General features: G+C 45.2%; 2 protein-coding genes, 2 non-coding genes and 1 pseudogene across 4 annotated transcripts; 1 reads left to right on the top strand and 4 right to left on the bottom strand.

Annotated features, from left to right (window-relative positions):
- Positions 1-3,467: 3,467 nt before the first annotated feature.
- On the bottom strand, positions 3,468-6,263 carry SPMAP1 (sperm microtubule associated protein 1). Its single transcript, XM_069481321.1, has 3 exons — positions 6,011-6,263; positions 4,607-4,706; positions 3,468-3,726 (listed from the first exon to the last, which is right to left on the bottom strand). Exons 1-3 carry the CDS (start codon positions 6,215-6,217, stop codon positions 3,569-3,571), a joined length of 465 nt encoding a protein of 154 aa, XP_069337422.1. The 5' UTR covers positions 6,218-6,263; the 3' UTR covers positions 3,468-3,568.
- Positions 6,264-9,244: 2,981 nt separating this feature from the next.
- RPL23 (ribosomal protein L23) lies at positions 9,245-13,463 on the bottom strand. Its single transcript, XM_069481323.1, has 5 exons — positions 13,418-13,463; positions 12,742-12,825; positions 12,323-12,451; positions 9,496-9,609; positions 9,245-9,372 (listed from the first exon to the last, which is right to left on the bottom strand). The coding sequence occupies exons 1-5, from the start codon at positions 13,428-13,430 to the stop codon at positions 9,290-9,292; spliced, it is 423 nt and encodes a 140-aa protein (XP_069337424.1). The 5' UTR covers positions 13,431-13,463; the 3' UTR covers positions 9,245-9,289.
- On the bottom strand, positions 12,579-12,714 carry LOC138392772 (small nucleolar RNA SNORA21). The gene has a single exon (XR_011235048.1). It is a non-coding gene; the product is annotated as a small nucleolar RNA SNORA21 (small nucleolar RNA).
- Positions 13,464-14,882: 1,419 nt separating the features above from the next.
- LOC138391523 (NADH dehydrogenase [ubiquinone] 1 alpha subcomplex subunit 6 pseudogene) lies at positions 14,883-15,263 on the top strand (annotated as a pseudogene).
- Positions 15,264-17,838: 2,575 nt separating this feature from the next.
- Positions 17,839-17,910, bottom strand: TRNAC-GCA (transfer RNA cysteine (anticodon GCA)). The gene has a single exon. It is a non-coding gene; the product is annotated as a tRNA-Cys (tRNA).
- Positions 17,911-19,138: the final 1,228 nt, after the last annotated feature.

The raw sequence follows: 19,138 nt of genomic DNA on the forward strand, positions 1-19,138 counted from the left end.
GCTTTCTATGTGGAGCACCCAGTGTGTGCCTAGCATGTAGTAGGCATTCTGAATTATGGTAACTATGAACAAATGAGTGAACGAGTAAATGCAAGAAAACTCTTTCCTGGCCACCGTAAAGAGAGAGCAAGCACACCAAAGCATTTGCTTGTAAGGAATCCTACCCAAGAGATAGGCCACATGTATGTACATTTTATTTTTTTTTTTTTTGTATGTACATTTTAAAAATTTATATATAGGCCTGGTGTGGTAGCTCATGCCTGTAATCCCAGTACTTTGGGAGGCTACGAGTTCAAGACCAGCCTGGGCAAGATAATGAGACCCCCCGTCTCTACCAAAAAATTTAAAAATTAGCCAGGAGTGGTTTGAGTCCCTGTTACAGCTGGGACACCTGTAGTCCCAACTACTTGGGAGGCTGAAGCAGGAGGTTTGCTTGAGGCCAGAAAGTGGAGGTTACAGTGAGCTATGATCAGGCCACAGCACTCCAGCCTGGGCAACAGAGCGAGACCCTGTCTGTAATAATAATAATAATTCATATATAAATAATCCTTTTAGAGAAACAAGGTCTATGGAGCATGTATATTTATCTCCACTCCCTCCCCAAATTCCACTCCCACCCAAAACCACAGTCGCCTATAACTCTATAAGGATAAAGAGAACTGGGGAGGGAACAGTAGTAGAAGAGCTTTATCAGTTTGAAAATAGCGGGAAGGGCAGTGACTTAGCAGAGATGAGGAAGCTGAAACCTAAGTGTTTGCTCTAGCAGAGGCTCTCAATCTTGGGTGCACATTAAAATTACCTGAGAAGATAAAGAGGCAAATCCTGAGGCCTCAGTCCTACTAGGCATAGATAGTTGAAAAATATTTCCAGGTGTAAGCATTTTTGCACCTAAACACCCCTCCAATTCTGGGGGGAATAACCGGTGTTGTCAAACTTGGCAAGGCAGTACTCCCTTCCTGTCTTCCTGGCAGAAAACAGCAAGTGTCAGACTGCAGCTCAGCCCATCAAATGCTCCCACCTGGCATTTTGAAACTCAAACTTCAGGAATTGTCCTGAAGATGCAGGTGCAGCTGGGACAATATCCGCAGCAGTGATGAGTGCCCAGAATTGGTGGCACCAGCCGTGGACACTTCCAGGGACAAGACCTGAGCTGGAGCTCCCTGCTTCACGACCCCTCATAGTTCCTGCTTTCTATTATTTTTATTTATTTATTTAATTATTTATTTATTTTGAGACAGAGTCTCACTCTGTTTCCCAGGCCAGAGTGCCATGGCATCAGCCTAGCTCACAGCAACCTCAAACTCCTGGCCTCAAGCGATCCTACTGCCTCAGCCTCCCGAATAGCTGGGACTACAGGCATGCGCCACCATGCCCGGCTAATTTTTTTTTTATATATTTTTAGTTGTCCAGATAATTTCTTTCTATTTTTAGTAGAGATGGGGTCTCGCTCTTGCTCAGGCTGGTCTCGAACTCCTGAGCTCAAACGATCTGTCCACCTTAGCCTCCCAGAGTGCTAGGATTACAGGCGTGAGCCTCCGCGCCCGGCCATCGTTACTGCTTTCTGAGTTAGGTTCTCCAATGTCCTGCCAACTCTGTGAGTCCCCACCATGTTTCCAGTAGATTCGTTTTCTGCTTAAAGTGGCCAGAATGGGTATCTATTCCATTCCAAGAATTCTGACCATCACAATAAACTAAAAAAGTGCCCTCCTAACCCTGTAGAGAGATTACTTTTTTTTTTTTTTTAGGCAGAGTCTTGCTCTGTCACCCAGGCTAGAGTACAGTGGCCTCATCACAGCTCACTGCAACCTTGAACTCCTGGGCTCAAGCGATCCTCCTGCCTCAGCCTCCTGAGTAGCTAGGACTACAAGCGAGTGCCACCATGCCTGGCTAATTTTACTACTTTTTGTAAAGATGGGTCTTGCTCTTGCCCAGGCTGGTCTTGAACTCCTGGCCTCAAGCGATCCTCCCTCCTCACCATCCGGGAGTACTAGGATTACAAGGCATGAGCCCCCCCACCTGGCCGAGAGATTACATATTGACCCTAGCAACAGGTTAACAATATTCTTCAGATCAGGCAGAAATAGCCCTTTAAGTTTTAGGTGAGCTTCAGTTAGAAATTGTATCTTAAAAAAGTATGTGGCTATTTTTAAAAGCTCTCTTTTTCTTGAGCTACAAATGCTCTTCCTCTAACAGCTGTGTGTGAACGTGTCAGCTCTCACCAGACCCAAAGTTCCCTGAGAACAGGGACCCTTTTTCATCTTTCAATTCGTGGCAGCTTTGCATGTACTAAGCTTTCAAAAATACATGTTGAACTTCGAACATCTTATCTTTTACTCGGTCATACATCAGATTGCCCAATTGTGTTCACAGCTCTCAGACCTAATCCTAGACTTAGAATTTCCTCAGGGACACTGTCTTAATTGAAGCCCGAGGGGGTCTTCAGGGGCTTTGTATGAGTGGTCACTTGGAATGTGGGAGGAACTAGTGTTTCAGGACAAGAATGAGTTGGAAGTTACTTGTCTTTTCTAGTGAAAAAAGCTAAAGGAGGAAGAGGGCACCCTGCCATGAACCAGGCATCTCTGGATCTGCAGTCAAATGCTCAACCCCTGAGCTATACCCCACAACATATTGTGGGTGTCTTGTTTTGCATGTATGGTGACTCAATACAGTCAGGTTCCACCCACACTAGAGTCCTGGCAAGCTCTGTGTTCTCATAAAGCCCCACCTTCTTTGGTATCCATCATCTGCTTTGGCTTTTCTCGTAGCCACCAAGCAAATGAATGGGGACACTTGAAAAAATGACATCCTGGAAATTAGTTGAAAAGGAAACTGACATAGCATAAGCAGAGAAAATGTTCACAAATGCAATATTACTATGTCAGAATACTTGGGCTAAAAAGCACCCCAGATATCATCTTGTTCACTGTCTGCCTCTTGAGGAATTTAGGGTGGAAAGGAGAAGGAAGATGTCAGTTCTTTGGATGGGGTGACTCCATTGGGAAAATCGGGAAACCCTTCTCAGGACAACCAATGCCAGTCTCTGCGGCCGCACTGCCTACTCTGCTCTTTTTAGTTTTTTCTCTTTTATTGATATATAATAATTTATATATTTATGGGTACAGCTGTTTGTTCCATGCATAAAATATGTAATGATCATGGAAACAGTAGACAGCTTTTTTTTTTTCTTTTTCTTGCTAAATATCCTATAATATGCCAGTAGACAGTTTCTGACCTGGGGCCCTGTTGACACTTTGGGAAGTGCTGTGTTCAGGGGTGAGCAGCATGCACGGTTCCCTCTTACCACACTGGCAGGGGAGAAGAGAGCCCTCTCCTTTCAAGCCTGGCACTCATTGGCATGGAGTGCAAGGGCACAGGCCTGAAAGCCCTTTCTCCTCTCACCTCCTCTCCAGAGGGTAGAGAAGCTGAGCTTGCTCCCTCCTCCAACCCCAGAGAAGAAACAGCACACTTGGAGACACAAATACATGTTTTTTATACATAAAATAACATTGAGAGTTCATCTAAACATGGTAGAAATTCAGGTTGAGGGCTGTGATGGGAAGAGATGCTGTTAGAAGAGAGGGAATTCGGTGACCTCTCCAAAGACGGATGGGCGCTGGCGGAGGGCCGGGGTGTTCCGGCGGTAGCCAAAGCGACCATTGAACCCGTTGATGGGTCTCAGATCAGCATTGTAGTGGTCGTGCCCGGTCACCTGCTGGAAGGAATGCCCTTGGAGGCAAGGACAAAGGGCTGAGCCTGCATTCAGCCCCCTTTTGCCTTACCCACTCCCATATGGCTATTACAGGATGCCACGCCAGCTGTAGTCACTGTGCTCCCCACGCGCACAGCTGAACACTGAAGCCTCAAACGTCCTGAGCCTCTGGACTGAAAAGCCAAGGGCTGGTGAGGTCGAGGAGACAAAAGTCTTCCTAGAGATCAACCCCCATACCAGGAATTATTGCAGGAAGACTGCGAATGGTATGTGTTGGAACAAGAGGGGCCAGAAACTTCTGGGCTTGGCGGAGCTTGCCTTGCTCCCAGAAATGAGAAAAATCTCCTCCTTGCCTCTGACCATCTGGAGAAAAAGAATGAGACCAATTTGGCCAAATGGTGCAAAGGATCATATGACTAGTATGTGGCCGAGGATGGTGGTGTTGGGGTGGGAGGACGGTTCACCTTACCAAGTCTCTCTCAACTCTCTCCTGCTGCTAAAGCAGGCCAGGAAAATGAGAGGGCTACAGACTGCTCAGGGAGCAGTGAGACGAACACAGGCTTTAGGGTGGGAAAGAGTGGAATTCTAATCCCAGATCAGCCCTTTTTGGCAAATCACTTTAACTCAATAAACCTCAGTCTCCCCAACTGTAACACGGGGATAGTGTGAGGGTAAAAAGTGCCTCACATACAGTAAGTGCTCAATAACTAAATATTAGGGAGCACTGTGGCACCATCTGTTCAGATGTGAGAAGAAAAGCTGGAAGGAGGCAGTCTCTTGGCCTCTGCACCCCCAACAGACCTCCCCACTGCCCAATTTCTTTCTCTAAATTGTGGGACGTGCATTACTCTCCCTCGTTGAGACCATGGTGAGACTGGAAACAGAGGTAGCACTTGCCTGCCCCTGCCCAGTTTCTCCTGTTGAGGTATCTCTGTCCTTGTCCGAAGATGTGGTAATAATCGACTATCCAGCCATCCCTTCCTGTACCACAGCGATCCTGAAAGCAAGGAAGAAAGCACAAGATTGTCAGCCACCACGCAGACAGGGGCACAGTGCAGACCACCCCAGTGCTTGTTGCAGGGAGTGGGGAGAGGTCAGAGCCTGACAGCCTGGCGTAACTGGGCAGACACATTAAATACACTTAATGACCTACTGCCTCTCAGGAGCAGCAGCGTAGCTTGGCAGTTAAGGGCTCAGACTGCTGCCGGACAGACTGGGTTCTAATTCCAGCTCAGCCACCAACAAGCTCTGTGATCCTGGCCAATTACACAGATTTCCTGGGCCTCAATTTCCTCATCAGTGAAAGCAGCATTGCTGTGAGATTTAAGTGACTTAGCACCGATAAAGGGCCTGGCATATATAGTAAGTTTAATAAACATTATCTTTATATGTAAATGAAAATATCTACCACAAACAGTGGTTTTGACGATTAAAGAATACTTAAAAAAATTAAACATAAAATTTCAAAAATGTGTACACGTTATTGCAAGCTTTTAAATACTCAAGTTATTCCCTTCCCTCCTGGCCCCCAGACTCTGGCTCCTTCTGACATAAAAGTTACATGAGTAACTTACACAGATGTGTGTCCATGTACATGCACTGTACACACATGTGCAAACACAAATATCTGGGTCCACCAAAAACCTCAGATTTGTTCACAGAGTAATCCCATAAATTTTCCTTTCTCTTCCCCACATCACTGATATATATAAACGCAAATACTGGAAGCAAAATGTTGGAAAATAAAACAGAACGATCAAATAGCTTCAGAATCTCTGACTCCGAGCCTGGGAAAAGGCCAGGGGAGAAATCGAGGCCCGCAGAGGTTGGGGAGGCTTCCTTCCCTTCAGCTCCAAGGTCCGGGAGAGCCCCAAGCCCTGCGACTATGACATCACAAGGCGGAAGGCGCCTCGCGCTGCAGGGTGAATCAGTTCCCTTTGTCTTGCTCAGTGAGGTCACACGGATTCTAGACCATTTAGAGAATCTGCGGCGTGAACTCACTCTAAAAGGCGGGCCCGTGACGTCACGGTGGACTATGAAACCGACTGGTTTGGGAAAGGCGGGCTTTGAGCCCTACTCCCCAGGCTGGCAGACACCCGAAATGAATCTATTCCCAAGTTCAGGGCTGGAAGGTCATTCTGTGAGCCCAGAGAGCTTGCGCTCAACACCTGTCAACCCCCTTTTCCAATTCTCGGGTTTCATTAAGAAAACTGAGGGGATGGGAGTGGTGGCGAGGGCGCTGCAGTGAGACGCGGGGATTCGGGGCGGAGCGTGGGGTCCCTTGGCACGACGCTCCTATACCTGACGAGTTTTCCGCAATATGGGCGGAACCACGTGGCTCTGGAAATAGCGGCGGGCGTGGTAGTCCTGCTGCGCGTTGTAGGGCGGAATGGCAGACCACAGCTTGGGTCTCGTGAGCTCATAGGCGCGGGCCACGGTGCTCACCGCCACCCCATCCAAGATAAAGCCCTTCTCCAGTCGCAGCGGACACTCGCACGAGTAGGCCATCCCAACCGCCGCAGCCGAAGGAAGGCCTTTCCGGTGGGAGACGAGGGCGCTATATAGGGCCTCCCCTGCGCATTGTTACGTCAAGGACCCCTGCGACACAAACCCTGTTTTCCCCACTCACCCTGGGTTGACCCGGTGGGTCTTTATGACGGCGGGGGAAGTTGCTTGCACGGCCCGGAGGTGACGGTGACCTGGAGACTGACTGCAAGAGGATTTGGAGATTGAAGGCGGGGGAGAGGATTACGGAACGTGGGCGGCCATCAGGTCCAGCTCCCTGTTTTCCTTTTAAGAACAAGTTGGGTGCTCACTTTTCCCACGGTATTCCATTTCATTCCTGAACTCAGTCCCACTGAAAAGCTTGTACCCAGAATTGATCAGAACGAGTTCAGCATCTATTAATACTTCCAACTCTCACTTTAACAGAGCCAGAAGTTGAAGCTTAGAAAGGTTCCCCAAATCCAGTTAGCTGCAGAATCAGAGCCAGAATTCAGGTCTCATGCCCTTGGTCAGGCCATTCACAGAGCCTTCTCCCCTGCCCACCCCACTTCCTTTCATTAGCTAGCATTCATCCTCCTTTTAAAATAAAAAGTACACTTGGTCGATACATATGACCATACTTTTCCTCTATTTTTATTTTCTTAGAGACGGGGGCGGGGGTGTCTCACTTTGTTGCGGAGGCTGGCCTTGGACTCCTGGGCTCAAGGTATCCTCCCGCCTCAGCCTTCCAGGTCGCTGGGACTACAGGTACTGACCACAGTGTTTGGCCTAATCTTAGACATGATAGATTAGTGAACAATGATCATCTCAGTTATTATGATACAGATGATTATTTCCTAATTTATACTTTCTATTTTCCCAATTGTCCCTACAAATATTAATAAACCCTTAAATAGATGCTTTATATATCAAAGCACGTTATGCAAATTCCTGTGCTCACACCAACCCTGAGTTGCTATTAACCTCATTTGACAGATGAGGCAACAAGCTCAGGAAAGGATTTACTTTTATATTTGCTACTATTTTTATATGAAAGCACATGTATTGCTTTTCAAATTAGAAAAAGGTTGCATTTTATGATACCTGTACAGAAAAATCACTAATCCTGGCAATTCACTACTCAAGAGTTATCTTTTTACTATGACAGACAAGCTCCTGTAAATCAAATCTAAGATAACTTGAATCCTATTTTTTTTTTTTTCCCAGTCTCACTGCCACTCTGCGTACAGTGGCATCTTCGTAGCTCAGTGCAACCTCAAACTCCTCAGCTCAAGTGATCCTCTTGCCTCAGCCTCCCAAGTAGCTGGGACCATGCCTGGCTCATTTTTCTTTTTTCTATTTTTGGTAGAGGCAGGGTCTCGCTCTTGCTCAGGCTGGTCTTGAACTCCTGACCACGAGCGATCCTCCTGCCTCCCGCCTTGGCCTCCCAGATTGCTAGGATTACAGGCATGAGCCACCACATCCAGCCCGCCTGGGAGCTTTAAAAACTACTGATGCCTGGACTCTATTCTCCATAGTCTGACTTACTTAATTGGTCTTAGGTTAAGGCTTAGAAACATTTTAAAACTCTCCAGGTTAGAACCAGCACTCTAGTTCTGGTACTTTCCATACCTAGTTTTGGAAGACAAAAGGGTAGTCATCTCACCAAGTGACTACACGCCAGGTCCTTCATACATATTCTAACATTTACCCTTGGATTATACCCAATTTATGGTTAAAGGCTGATTATTTTCAGATAGATGTATGAACATAAACCTCCACCTAAAAAGCTTGGTCTAACTTTCCTCCACATAATTGATCCAAACTAGTACTTTGCCAAATACTGAGTACGTCACCTCTCATGCAATTTGGAAAAAATGTCAACCACTGCCTACCTTGAGGTGTAAATCCCTATTAACAGTGTGACCATCCATCTGGGTTTGCCAGGGTTTACAACTGTTGTGCTGGCACAACTCCCCTTATGTTCTCAAACTAGAGTCTGGAATCCAAAGTACAAAAGTTTTGGAATTTTAATACATAGTCAACCATGGCCAGGCGCGGTGGCTCACACCTGTAATCCCAGCACTCTGGGAGGCCAAGGCGGGTGGATTATTCCAGCTCAGGAGTTCAAGACCAGCCCGAGCGAGAGCGAGACGCCGTCTCTACTAAAAAAACAGAAATAAATTAGCTGGACAACTAAAAATACATAGAAAAAATTAGCCGGGCATGGTGGCATATGCCTGTAGTCCCAGCTACTTGGGAGGCTGAGGCAGAAGGATCACTTGAGGCCAGGAGTTTGAGGTTGCTGTGAGCTAGTCTGATGCCACGGTACTCTAGCCCAGGCAACAGAGTGAGACTCTTGTCTCAAAAAAATAAATAAATAAATAAATACAATCAACCTGTTTGTTAAAACATTTTGACAGCAGCAAAGACCTATGGGTACTATCAACTTAATCATCTTCCACCATGAGTAAATTTACATGGTAATTACCATGTGTTAAGTTTTACAAATATTAACTCATTTACACAATTTATCCAAAGAACCTGTAACTGCTAAAAAGTGTGTATACAAACAGGCTACCATTCACACCACTCCTTGAAATTCTTGCGTGTGCCCAGGATCTAACCATGCACTTGACCTCACCTTTCCCACTGCAGGACAAGTTACACAGGCTAACCTGTCATTAAGCAGTGTCTACTATCTGCAGTTTATTTTTAAGGACCTGACACCCAAGTAACTTTTTTTTAACAGCTAAAATGGAAAATACAGAAACTGGAAAGTGCCAAAAGTCTGTGAGCTCACCAAAGGGCAAGAACTCTTATCTTTTTTTACACATGCCTGGAGAAAATTTTAATGCTTCTTCCCCCGCTCCACCTCTAAGAGATGGGGTCTGACTATGTTTGTCCAGGTTGGACGTGAACTCCTAAGCTCAAGTGATTCTCCCACCTCAGCAGCTGGGAGTATAGGCACACCACCAATAGTTTCGTTTTACAAAGACAACAATGGTCAGGGGGTGTCAAGGGTGTAGAAATGAACTGGGAGGCAAGCACTGCAAGCAAATACTTTTTAATGTTTTTTACAAATATACTGGAGAATCATGCAATGCTGCCAGCATTAGACGCAATCCTGGGCCACAAGTCTGCACACTCCTTTGCAACAGGTCCTGTAATGGCAGAACCTACATTAAAAAAAAAGGTTGAGACAGGTTAAGACATCAGAGGGTCCTTTGCTTATAGTTCAAGACTAGAGTTAAACCATCCAAACTCAAAGAGCTAGGCAACAACGTGGACTGCTTTCTTACCTTTCATTTCGCCTTTATTATTTACTATGACCCCTGCATTATCTTCAAAATAAAGAAACACACCATCTTTTCTCCGGTATGACTTTCGTTGTCGAATTACCACTGCCGGATGTACTAAGAGGGGAAAAAAGAACACTAGTTATTAACCTATCAAGTCCTAGCCCCACCACAAAAGCAGTTTATGCCTGGACAGCATTTCTTCCTTAAAGCAAGCGTGAGAGACAGTGCAAACATGAATCGTCCTTTAAGGAAAAGACTTGACTCACTTTTAAGTCAAAACTGACAATATTTTCTAGCAATTGTAAAAGTGTAAATTTGTATTCTCTCTGAAGCTTGCTAAGCACTGTCTATGCCTTTTCCCACTTCACCTAACAGATGGGTACTAGTAAGACTCCAATGTCACAAAATTGGGAATGGGATACCCCCCCCTCCACTGAATGACTGGAGAGGCCAAGCTATGAACCCCTCACTAGGCAATATTCCACCCAGTATATAATTTTCCCAAAGAAAACCTGTAACTGCTAGTGTGCGTATATGCAGTCCTTGAATTCCACAAGTATGCCCAGGATCTTGACTATAAGATCTTATCATACAGACACCTTATATTATGCCTTTCTAACTTCCTAACTGTGGGGCATGTATGTTGTTTTAATAGAGCAAAAACTTGGAACTAGCCTAAAAATAGACACACAATGGAATTCTGTGCAACCATTTAAAATGATTTGTGTATCTGTCCTTTTAAAAAAATCTATAGGACAGTCATTTGTGAAGCAAGAAGAACAAGCATGGGACGGTAATGGTCCTTTTATACAGGAAAAAGTTGACAAGCACATTTTTTTGCATACAAGTCAGAAAAGGACCTACAACAAAATACTAACAAGGAGCATCTCTTGAAGGTCTAAGAGTTGGATAACTGAAATTCAACTTGTATTTCTTGTGTAATTAATTCTATGTTTAACATTTTTTTTTCTTTCAAAAAAGAGACGCATGTCTCATTATGTTGCCCAGACTGGAAGGCAGTGGCTATTCACAAGTGTGATCGATCATATCACCCCCACAGCATCAAACTCCTGAGCTCAAGTGATCTTCCTTCCCTAGTCTTCCATGTACCCGAGACTACAAGAACAGGCCACAGAGCCCAGCTCTATGTTTAACTTTTTGATGAACTGTTTCCAAGTGTCGTAAGTGACTTTTAAACCTATCTGTACTAAAGTGAAAAAGACACTTTTCTATACATTCAAAATGAAGCATCATCATGCAGTAGAATAGTTCTAAAGAACTATTTTAGAGTCAGACACACCTGAGTTCAAATCTTGACTGATACTAGCTTGAAGACCTTGAGCAAGTTAGTTTATCTTTTGGAGTTCAAATTTTCCTCTTGTAAAATGGGGACAATAATTATACTTCCATATTCAACATCAAACAGCAGAAATATAAGATTTTTATGAGGACACGGATGACTTTCCCCGAGACAAGTACTAGGTAAAAAATATCTAGGTAAGTAGACCCACTGATCAAGTTAATGGGATACACAGAGAGATAACTAATACTTAGTGAGAGAGCATCTGCTGTTGGACCCTCATACAAACCTTTAATTCTCAGAAATGCATCACGTAGACAAATAAAGCCACAAATCCAGGACTTTCAGTCCTGCCCCCTTTCCACAGGAGCCTGTTACTTACTTACAGATTTAAGTCCAAGGTGAGGGGATGTATTAATTTAGCAGAAACAAGGACTAAAGAAGACATCAACAGAACTGGTAATTCACAACTGGTTTTAAACCCATGAAGCATACCCTGGTTTTGTCCCACCACTGATTTAGACCAACAGTCAGTCTATTCTCCTGCCACCTAACCCACAAAGTGATGGCCATTTGCTCTGCTCTTCTCTGACAGCTTCCCAGGCCACTAATCAGACCCAAGAAGTGTTCTGAGAAGAGGAAAAACCCTGAGCATTTTCATCCTCATCCCAACCAACACACTGATTCATCAGTGTTTAATCACAACCACAGTACTATCAAACCCTCAAGTGAATATTAAAGGTAAAGAAAGTAAGATTTCTGACCCAAAGGCTAAAAATGCACAAGGAGGCATCGTGGGGTGGTGCAGGTACACCAGGAGTAACTACAATACATGGTCGTGACAGCACATCACATTTATACATTAAGGGATGGCCAAGAACAGGAATTCTGTGGAACAGCAAGACATCTCAGGGTAGAGACAGACTAAGCAGGCACAGGAAAAAATTTCCGGAACTTAAATGCACTGAATATTGGAAGTTCTAAAGCCAGGATATGACAAGCAGGTAGTGCTTTGAGGCCTCCCGTTTTAATTCATACACCTGGTGGGAAAAATTCTCGGGCTAAAGATTAAGCAATGAGCAACTCCCTGTTTTAGTTTCTACCATAAGAGATTTAAAACCAACCACAACAAACTTCCAACAGGCCACACCTTGAGTTAATCAAGCTCATCTATCAAGAACCTGCCTTACAGCATGAAGAATATCCTCTGTTTTGTGTGTAGCAAGTGCTAACAGGCCAGGTGTTCTTTGTGATCACCTCTTCACCTGGGTCCCACAACCATTATTCCCTTCCAAATCAGTAACTCCAGGAAAGAAAAGTAGCCTGTGGTCATAAGCCTTAAAGCTGTGACCTCCCATGGTCTAGCACTGAGCTGCCTATCAAGAACATATTATCTATCTCACACTGCCTCTCAAAGGAGATCAAACTTTTAAGAGGCCTTGAAAACTGTAAATCAATGTTCCATTTTCCAACAAAGGGAGAAGTCCCTCTAAACAACACGAGATAAGGAGGACTCTGGGTACTTACCCTTTTTTCTGAGCTCTGGTTTGCCCTTCTTAACTGTGGCCATCACCATGTCACCCACACCAGCAGCGGGAAGTCTGTTCAGTCGTCCTTTGATCCCCTTCACAGAGATGATATACAGATTTTTGGCTCCTATACAAGGACATGAACAAAAATCAATTTGAGGGCCTATTAAGCAGTTTCACCAGTGCAACATTTTCCAAACACTGTCACAGCCTCTCCCTCGACTCAATGCCTAATCATTTAGTCCCCAAGAAAACCTTGTCACACCACCGATTGAAGCAAAACAACACAAAATGCTGCCACTTCACCCAAAAGCGGTGTTTTTAATCTGCCCTTTCTTGACGGCTCAATGGGTCATTAGCAAAAGGCCCACTGAGTGCTTTTAAAAGGGGAAGTGTAGCAGGGTGCAAAGGCCTCACCTGTGTTGTCAGCACAGTTGATCACGGCTCCTACCGGAAGACCCAGGGAAATCCGGAATTTTGCACCGGAGGACCCACCACGTCCTGTGGGTAGAAAGGGAAGGGAAACAGGATAAAGAGATCAGTGTCTAGACATGGTTCAGAGTTCCCCTCACTCTCAAGCTATAAATTCAGCGCGTATGCTTTGGAAGACTGTGCACAATAGATTAGCCCTCTCTAGGATTCCTTTTACGCCATCCCCGTGTACCCCAGTTCTCACGGAAAACAGCCGATTTCTCACTATTCCCACTCTGACGTGGAGATTAAAAGGCCTGACGACTCAACCCTCGCTCCAAATGTGGCAACACGCAGTACCTCCTGCAAGCCAGGAGACCGTACAGGTTGCCCAAACTAGGACCTGAGGCAGGATAACAAAGCCATTACTGCAGCGCGATTCGCGGATCGATCTCGCCGCGCTCAGTCTAGAAACACGCCAGGATCCTGCTAGCTCCACTCTCTAACCACCCCCCGCCTTCTTTGCGGGGGGCCCTTCCAGTGCTCTCACGGTGCCCATCCTCTCTTTCTCCGGCCCAGAGGAGAGCAAAGCGCCCCAGCTGCCCAGGGCTGGCGGTCCTGGCCAGTCCAGCAGCAACCGCGCGACAGATGGCGGAGGATTCCCTGAGAGCCAAAACCTCACCTCGCTTCGACATCTTGAACGCCGGAAAAGGACAGGAAAGGAAGTAGGTACAAAGGACGCTGGGATATGAACTTAGACGCCCCGCCCACTTTCGTCACGTGACCCGGAGCTTGTTATACCCACCGCACCAGGGCGCTGTTTTATGACGTAAGAGTCCACGACGTCAGCCTGAGCTCTCGCTGCGTAGTGGGCTGTGGAGCGAGAGAAGCGAATGAGACCTGGAGTCTCTGTACGTGCTCCAAAGTAGTTGGGTCTTGTCTGAACGCGGAGGAAAAGAAAAAAAAAAAGAAAGTAGTTGGGGACACATTGATTTGTTAATTTGCTCAACTGCCTCTTTGAGCACTTAATACGTGCCAGGTACTTCTCTGAACACTAAAGAATAACAAAACAGAGTTTGTGCTATGTAGGGGTCCCCGAGGAACAAAGGGAGCGGGGGTGGGAGGTGAGCGAGCTCTAACCTCACGTTCATTAGGATGTGATACAATCGAGAATTGCTATCGTAGCGCTACAGATCAATCCGTCTATGTGTGCGTGGGACCATACCATTGTTTGTTTTATAATACATATACAGTATCGCTTTATTAATTGCCCCTTTCACAGCTTCAACCGCCACTCATTCTCCTGGCTTTCCTTTCGTGGATAAATTCATTCAAATTCTTATTGAGTGCCTACTTTATGCCAGATTCTGTCCAGGGCATACTCAGGTTACTTCAGGTAACAAAATGCATAAACATTCTTGCCCTTATGGAGCTTAACATTCTTCTGGGGTGGAGGTGGAGGAGGATATTAAACACTAGACAATATAAATAATAAATAATTGCAGTATATAGTATGTTCCGTGGGCACAGATATAAAAAATTGAAAGAACAAGCTAAGAGAGATGGGAGGCGCAGATTGCAATTAAAAATAGAATGGTGGCCGGGCGTGGTGGCTCACGCCTGTAATCCTAGCACTCTGGGAGGCCGAGGTGGGTGGATCGTTCAAGGTCAGGAGTTCAAGACCAGCCTGAGCAAGAGTGAGACCCCGTCTCTACTAAAAATAGAAAGAAATTATATGGACAACTAAAATATATATATATACAAAAAATTAGCCGGGCATGGTGGCGCATGCCTGTAGTCCCAGCTACTCGGGAGGCTGAGGCAGTAGGATCGCTTAAGTCCAGGAGTTTGAGGTTGCTGTGAGCTAGGCTGACGCCACGGCACTCACTCTAGCCTGGGCAACAAAGCGAGACTCTGTCTCCAAAAAAAAAAAAATAGAATGGTGAGGCTAGGAGCAGTGGCTCACACTTGTAATCCCAGCACTTTGGAAGGCCTAGGTGGGAAGATCGCTTGAAGCCAGGAGTTGGAGGTTGCAGTGAGCTATGATGAGGCCACTGTACGCTAGCCTGGGCAACAGAGGGAGACCTCGTCTCAAAAAAAAAAATTAAATAAAAAAATAAAAATAGAGAGGTGGTTTCTCTAACAAGATGGCAGCAGGTGGCCTCCACAGGGCTGCTGCTGCGGCCAGCACCTCATGAAGTCCATTTTCAGTATAAACATGAACAAGGCCAAGCGGAGGGTGTGCAAGCTCTACTGCTCCTGGTGTGGGGAGGTGCCGTACACTGTCACTTATTCCAGCTAGTCATCAGTGTGAAACAGGGACGGGATAAAGTCTGAGACATGTTTATGGAGAATGCCCATATCACAGCCCCCAGGGTGGTTGATCTTCTGATCATTAAGGGAAAGATGGAACTGGAAGAAACAAAGTATGGAAGCAGGGGTCACATAATATGCGGTTCTTCCATGAAACAGAAGCACCAAGGCCAAAGGATTTCCTTTCCAACTTGTATGTTGGCTATGACCCATGAAGTGGAGAGGTGTATGTTTATATTTCATTATTTTAGAGCACAGATAAACTCATTATAGGATGGTAAAAAAAAAAATAGAATGGTGAGTTTAGCCCTAATTGAAGAAGTTGACATTAGAGCAAAAACTTTTTTTCCTCTTCTCAGAACACTTCTTGGGTCTAATTAGTGGCCTGGGGAGCTGTCAGAGAAGAGCAGAGCAAATGGCCGTCACTTTGTGGGTTAGGGGGCAGGAGGATAGACTGACTGTTGGTCAGTGGTGGGACAAAACCAGGGTATGCTTCATGGGTTTAAAACTAGTTGTGAATTACCAGTTCTGCTGATGTCTTCTTTGGTCCTTGTGTTTCTGCTAAATTAATACATGCCCTCACCTTGGACTTAAATCTGTAAGTAAGTAACAGGCTCCTGTGGAAAGGGGGCAGGACTGAAAGTCCTGGATTTGTGGCTTTATTTGTGTACATGATGCATTTCTGAGAATTAAAGGTTTGTATGAGGGTCCAACAACAGATGTTCTCATTAAGTATTAGTTTCCTCTCAGTGTGTATCCCATTAACTTGATCAGTGGGTCTACTTACCTTTTTTTCCCCTTGCTCTGTCACCCAGGCAGGAGTGCAGTGGGACGATCATGGCTCACTACAGCCTGGAACTCCTGGGCTGAAGCAATCCTCCTGTCTCAGCCTCCCAAGTAGCTGGGACTACAGGTGCAAGCAAGCCAATAAGCCCAGCTAGAGCAAATACTTGTAGCATTTACCAAGTTGGGCAGTGTAAATACACCCACCTGCTGGTTTCAGGCTACAAAAGTGAAGACAGCTGGTGAGGGAATAGTACTATGGCTACCTGGTGAAGAGCAGTCCAGATAGAGTTAGCCAATGAAAAGTCCTAAAGCAGGGGTGTACCTGAATCATGAGAACCAGCGAGAAAGCCAGGCATGACTGGACAGGGTAAGTGAAGGGAAGAGTAGTAGGAGATGAGGTCAGAAGTAATGGAACCAAGTCACTATGGACATTGGCATTTGCTGAGTGAAATGGGGAACGATTGTTTGATTTTTAAGCAGAGGAGGGACATGATCTGACTAATATGTCGGAAGGGTCACTGTGGTTGAATTGTTGAGACTAGAGTGTGGGAGGGTACACAAGGATATGAGCAAGGAGATCTGTTAGGAAGCTAGTGTACTAAGCCAGGAGAGAAATGATAGTGATTTGGACTAGAGTGGAAGCAGTAGAGGTAATGTGATGTGGTCAGATTCTGGATGTGTTTTGGAGGTAGAGCCAACAAAATGTGGGGTACAAAAGAAAGAGAGGAGTGAAAATGTCTCTAAGACTAAAGTCCTCAGCAATGGGAAGATGGCATTGCCATCAACCAAGATGGGAAAGGCTATGGGAGGAACAGTTTTCTTCGTTGGTACAACAATCAGTGTCTCAGCCAGAAAAGAGAGACAATTAATTTTTCTCTGAGTCTCCCAGATCTAGTCACCAAGGTCTATTGACTTGACTCTATTTCCTAAACTTTTCTGTTTATGCCTCCCAAGGTCTGCCCTTTGTTGAAATCTATTGCAACAGCCTCTAAGTGGTTTCACTATAATCTTCCTGTGCTGGTCCACTAGTACTTATACAATAAAGTCTAAGCTTCTTACCACAACGCTGAAGTCCCTTCCTGAAATGGCCTACTTCCTCCCTGGCCTCATCTGCCACCTCGCCTCTTATACTTTGTGCTCCAGCAACACCATTAGATTTCTGGCATCCTTCTGTTTCATACCTCATTGTATTTGTGCACTCTCTCTTGCTTTATGTACTACACGTTCTTTAAAATCTGCTCAGATGTCATCTCTTCCCTGAGCCATCTCACAACCCCAGCATTCTCTCCCAGATCCACCTCTTTACTTGAAGCAGTGGTTCTCAAATATTTTCATCTCAGACTCCCTTACACTCTTAAATTATCGAGGACCTTAAAAGAGTTTTTGTTTATATAGGCTATATCTGATGACATTTACCAGGCTAGAAATTAAAATTGAGAAATGTTAAAATATTTATTAAGATAATAATAAGCCCATTATCTGCTAAAATGAATAACATTTTAAAATGAAAAGTACATTTTTTTCTGAACAAAAATATTTAGTAGAAGAGTAGCTATGCTTTGCTTTTTTTTTTTTTTTAATTCCTTTAATAGCTGGCCTAATGAAAGACAAGTGTTTTTTGGGGTGTTTCTGTATCTAATCTGTTGTGATGTCACACATCATCTAAGCCTTACTGTATACTCATGAGAGAGCAAGAGTGAGACAGGAAAATAGTGTCTTAGTATTAACATTACTGTTGAAAATGGTTCTTTCCTCCGCGCATAAAGGGTCTCAGGGGCACAAGTTTCCCCACCTACCCAAGGCTTCAGAGGATGCCCCAAACCATATCACATTGCGCAATGGCTTCCATGTTTGTATATTGTATTGGATACTAGAGGTATGATGTCAGCAAAGGTAAGGAGGAATACACATTTCATTAATGTTTGCAGAACAACAATGCACCCCACAGAAGAGTGTTCAGTTGCCTTTGTCTTTCTTGCCTACCTTCTTAAAAGTGACGCTTTTAGGGGGCACCCGGATTTGAACCGGGGACCTCTTGATCTGCAGTCAAATGCTCTACCCTTGAGCTATACCCCCCTCTGCTTGGACAAATGAGAATGCAGGTTAAATATACTCTTTACTGACCAGTCGTTACCTCCAGTGATTGACGATAGTTTGGTATCTATGATAAACTGTTTCAGGTTTCTGAGGTGACACGGAAAAACCAAGAGAAGATTACAGAGCCAATCGGGACCCAAGTGGTGGAAGAGAAGGGAGAAGTCCAAGTCCTCTTTGATCCAGGCTTGAAGGTCCTGGGGGGCGGGGTGGGTGTGTGCAATAGGATTCTTCCCTTGCTTCATTGCAGCCTTTCTACCTCTGGCATCTGGGAATTCTTGAATTCTAATTTCCATCGTCCCCGCCTTCAACCTGAGCTGCACTGATTCCCCAGCCCAGTGCTTTGCACGCAAGAGGAAGTGCTTCCCTTGTCGTTCCCAAGACCCTCTCTGCTTCTGGGCCAGACATGGCTCCATTGTCTCCATTCTCTCCCGCATCTTCAGTCACTTCCTCTCCCTTGGCTCCTTCAAACATCAACAGGTTTACCCTCACAGGAAAATCCTTCTTTTAGCTGCAATCACCTGCCCATTTCTTCTTTTTCACTACCAATTTTTAAGAAAGTCTTGTGACTCTATTTTTCTCATTATCAATTAAAAAAAATTACCTGTCTCCAAAGTCCTGCTACTTTCTGCATTTGCTTTCTCAACTGTGGACTGCTACTTATTTTTTCTCCTTGGCGTAGATCTCTTATTTCTCCAATAAGACCGTAAGTTCCTTGAGGGCAGGGGTCATGTTGGATTCTTTTTTTGTATTCCCCAAAGTACTTGGCACAGTGCCTGCTTCACTGTAAGCCCTAGGTTGTACTTGCCAGCCAAACCACACCTAATTCAACTCAACTACGGGATTACGCCAAGCCTGCACCCAAGCAGCTGAATGTTGTTCAAGAAAAGCACGCAAGTTTGTGTCACTCCATGAATGTCAAACAGGTTTCTGCCTAGCATTCCTACACCACTGCCTATGCTCACTTTCTCACTCTCCAAAATGACTCACACATTTTCTCCTGACTCAAACCTTCCACATAGGCCGAGGTGGGAGGATCCCTTGAGCTCAGGAGTTCGAGACCAGCCTGAACAAGAGCGAGACCGGCCCCGCCCACCCCCTACAAAATATAGAAAAATTAGCCGGGCATGGTGGTGTGCGCCTGTAGTCCCAGCTATTCGGGAGGCTGAGGCAGAAGGGTGGCTTGAGCCCAGGAATTTGAGGTTGCTGT

This window comes from Eulemur rufifrons, chromosome 9 (assembly GCF_041146395.1).
Source record: "Eulemur rufifrons isolate Redbay chromosome 9, OSU_ERuf_1, whole genome shotgun sequence".
Classification (NCBI taxonomy): domain Eukaryota; kingdom Metazoa; phylum Chordata; class Mammalia; order Primates; family Lemuridae; genus Eulemur; species Eulemur rufifrons.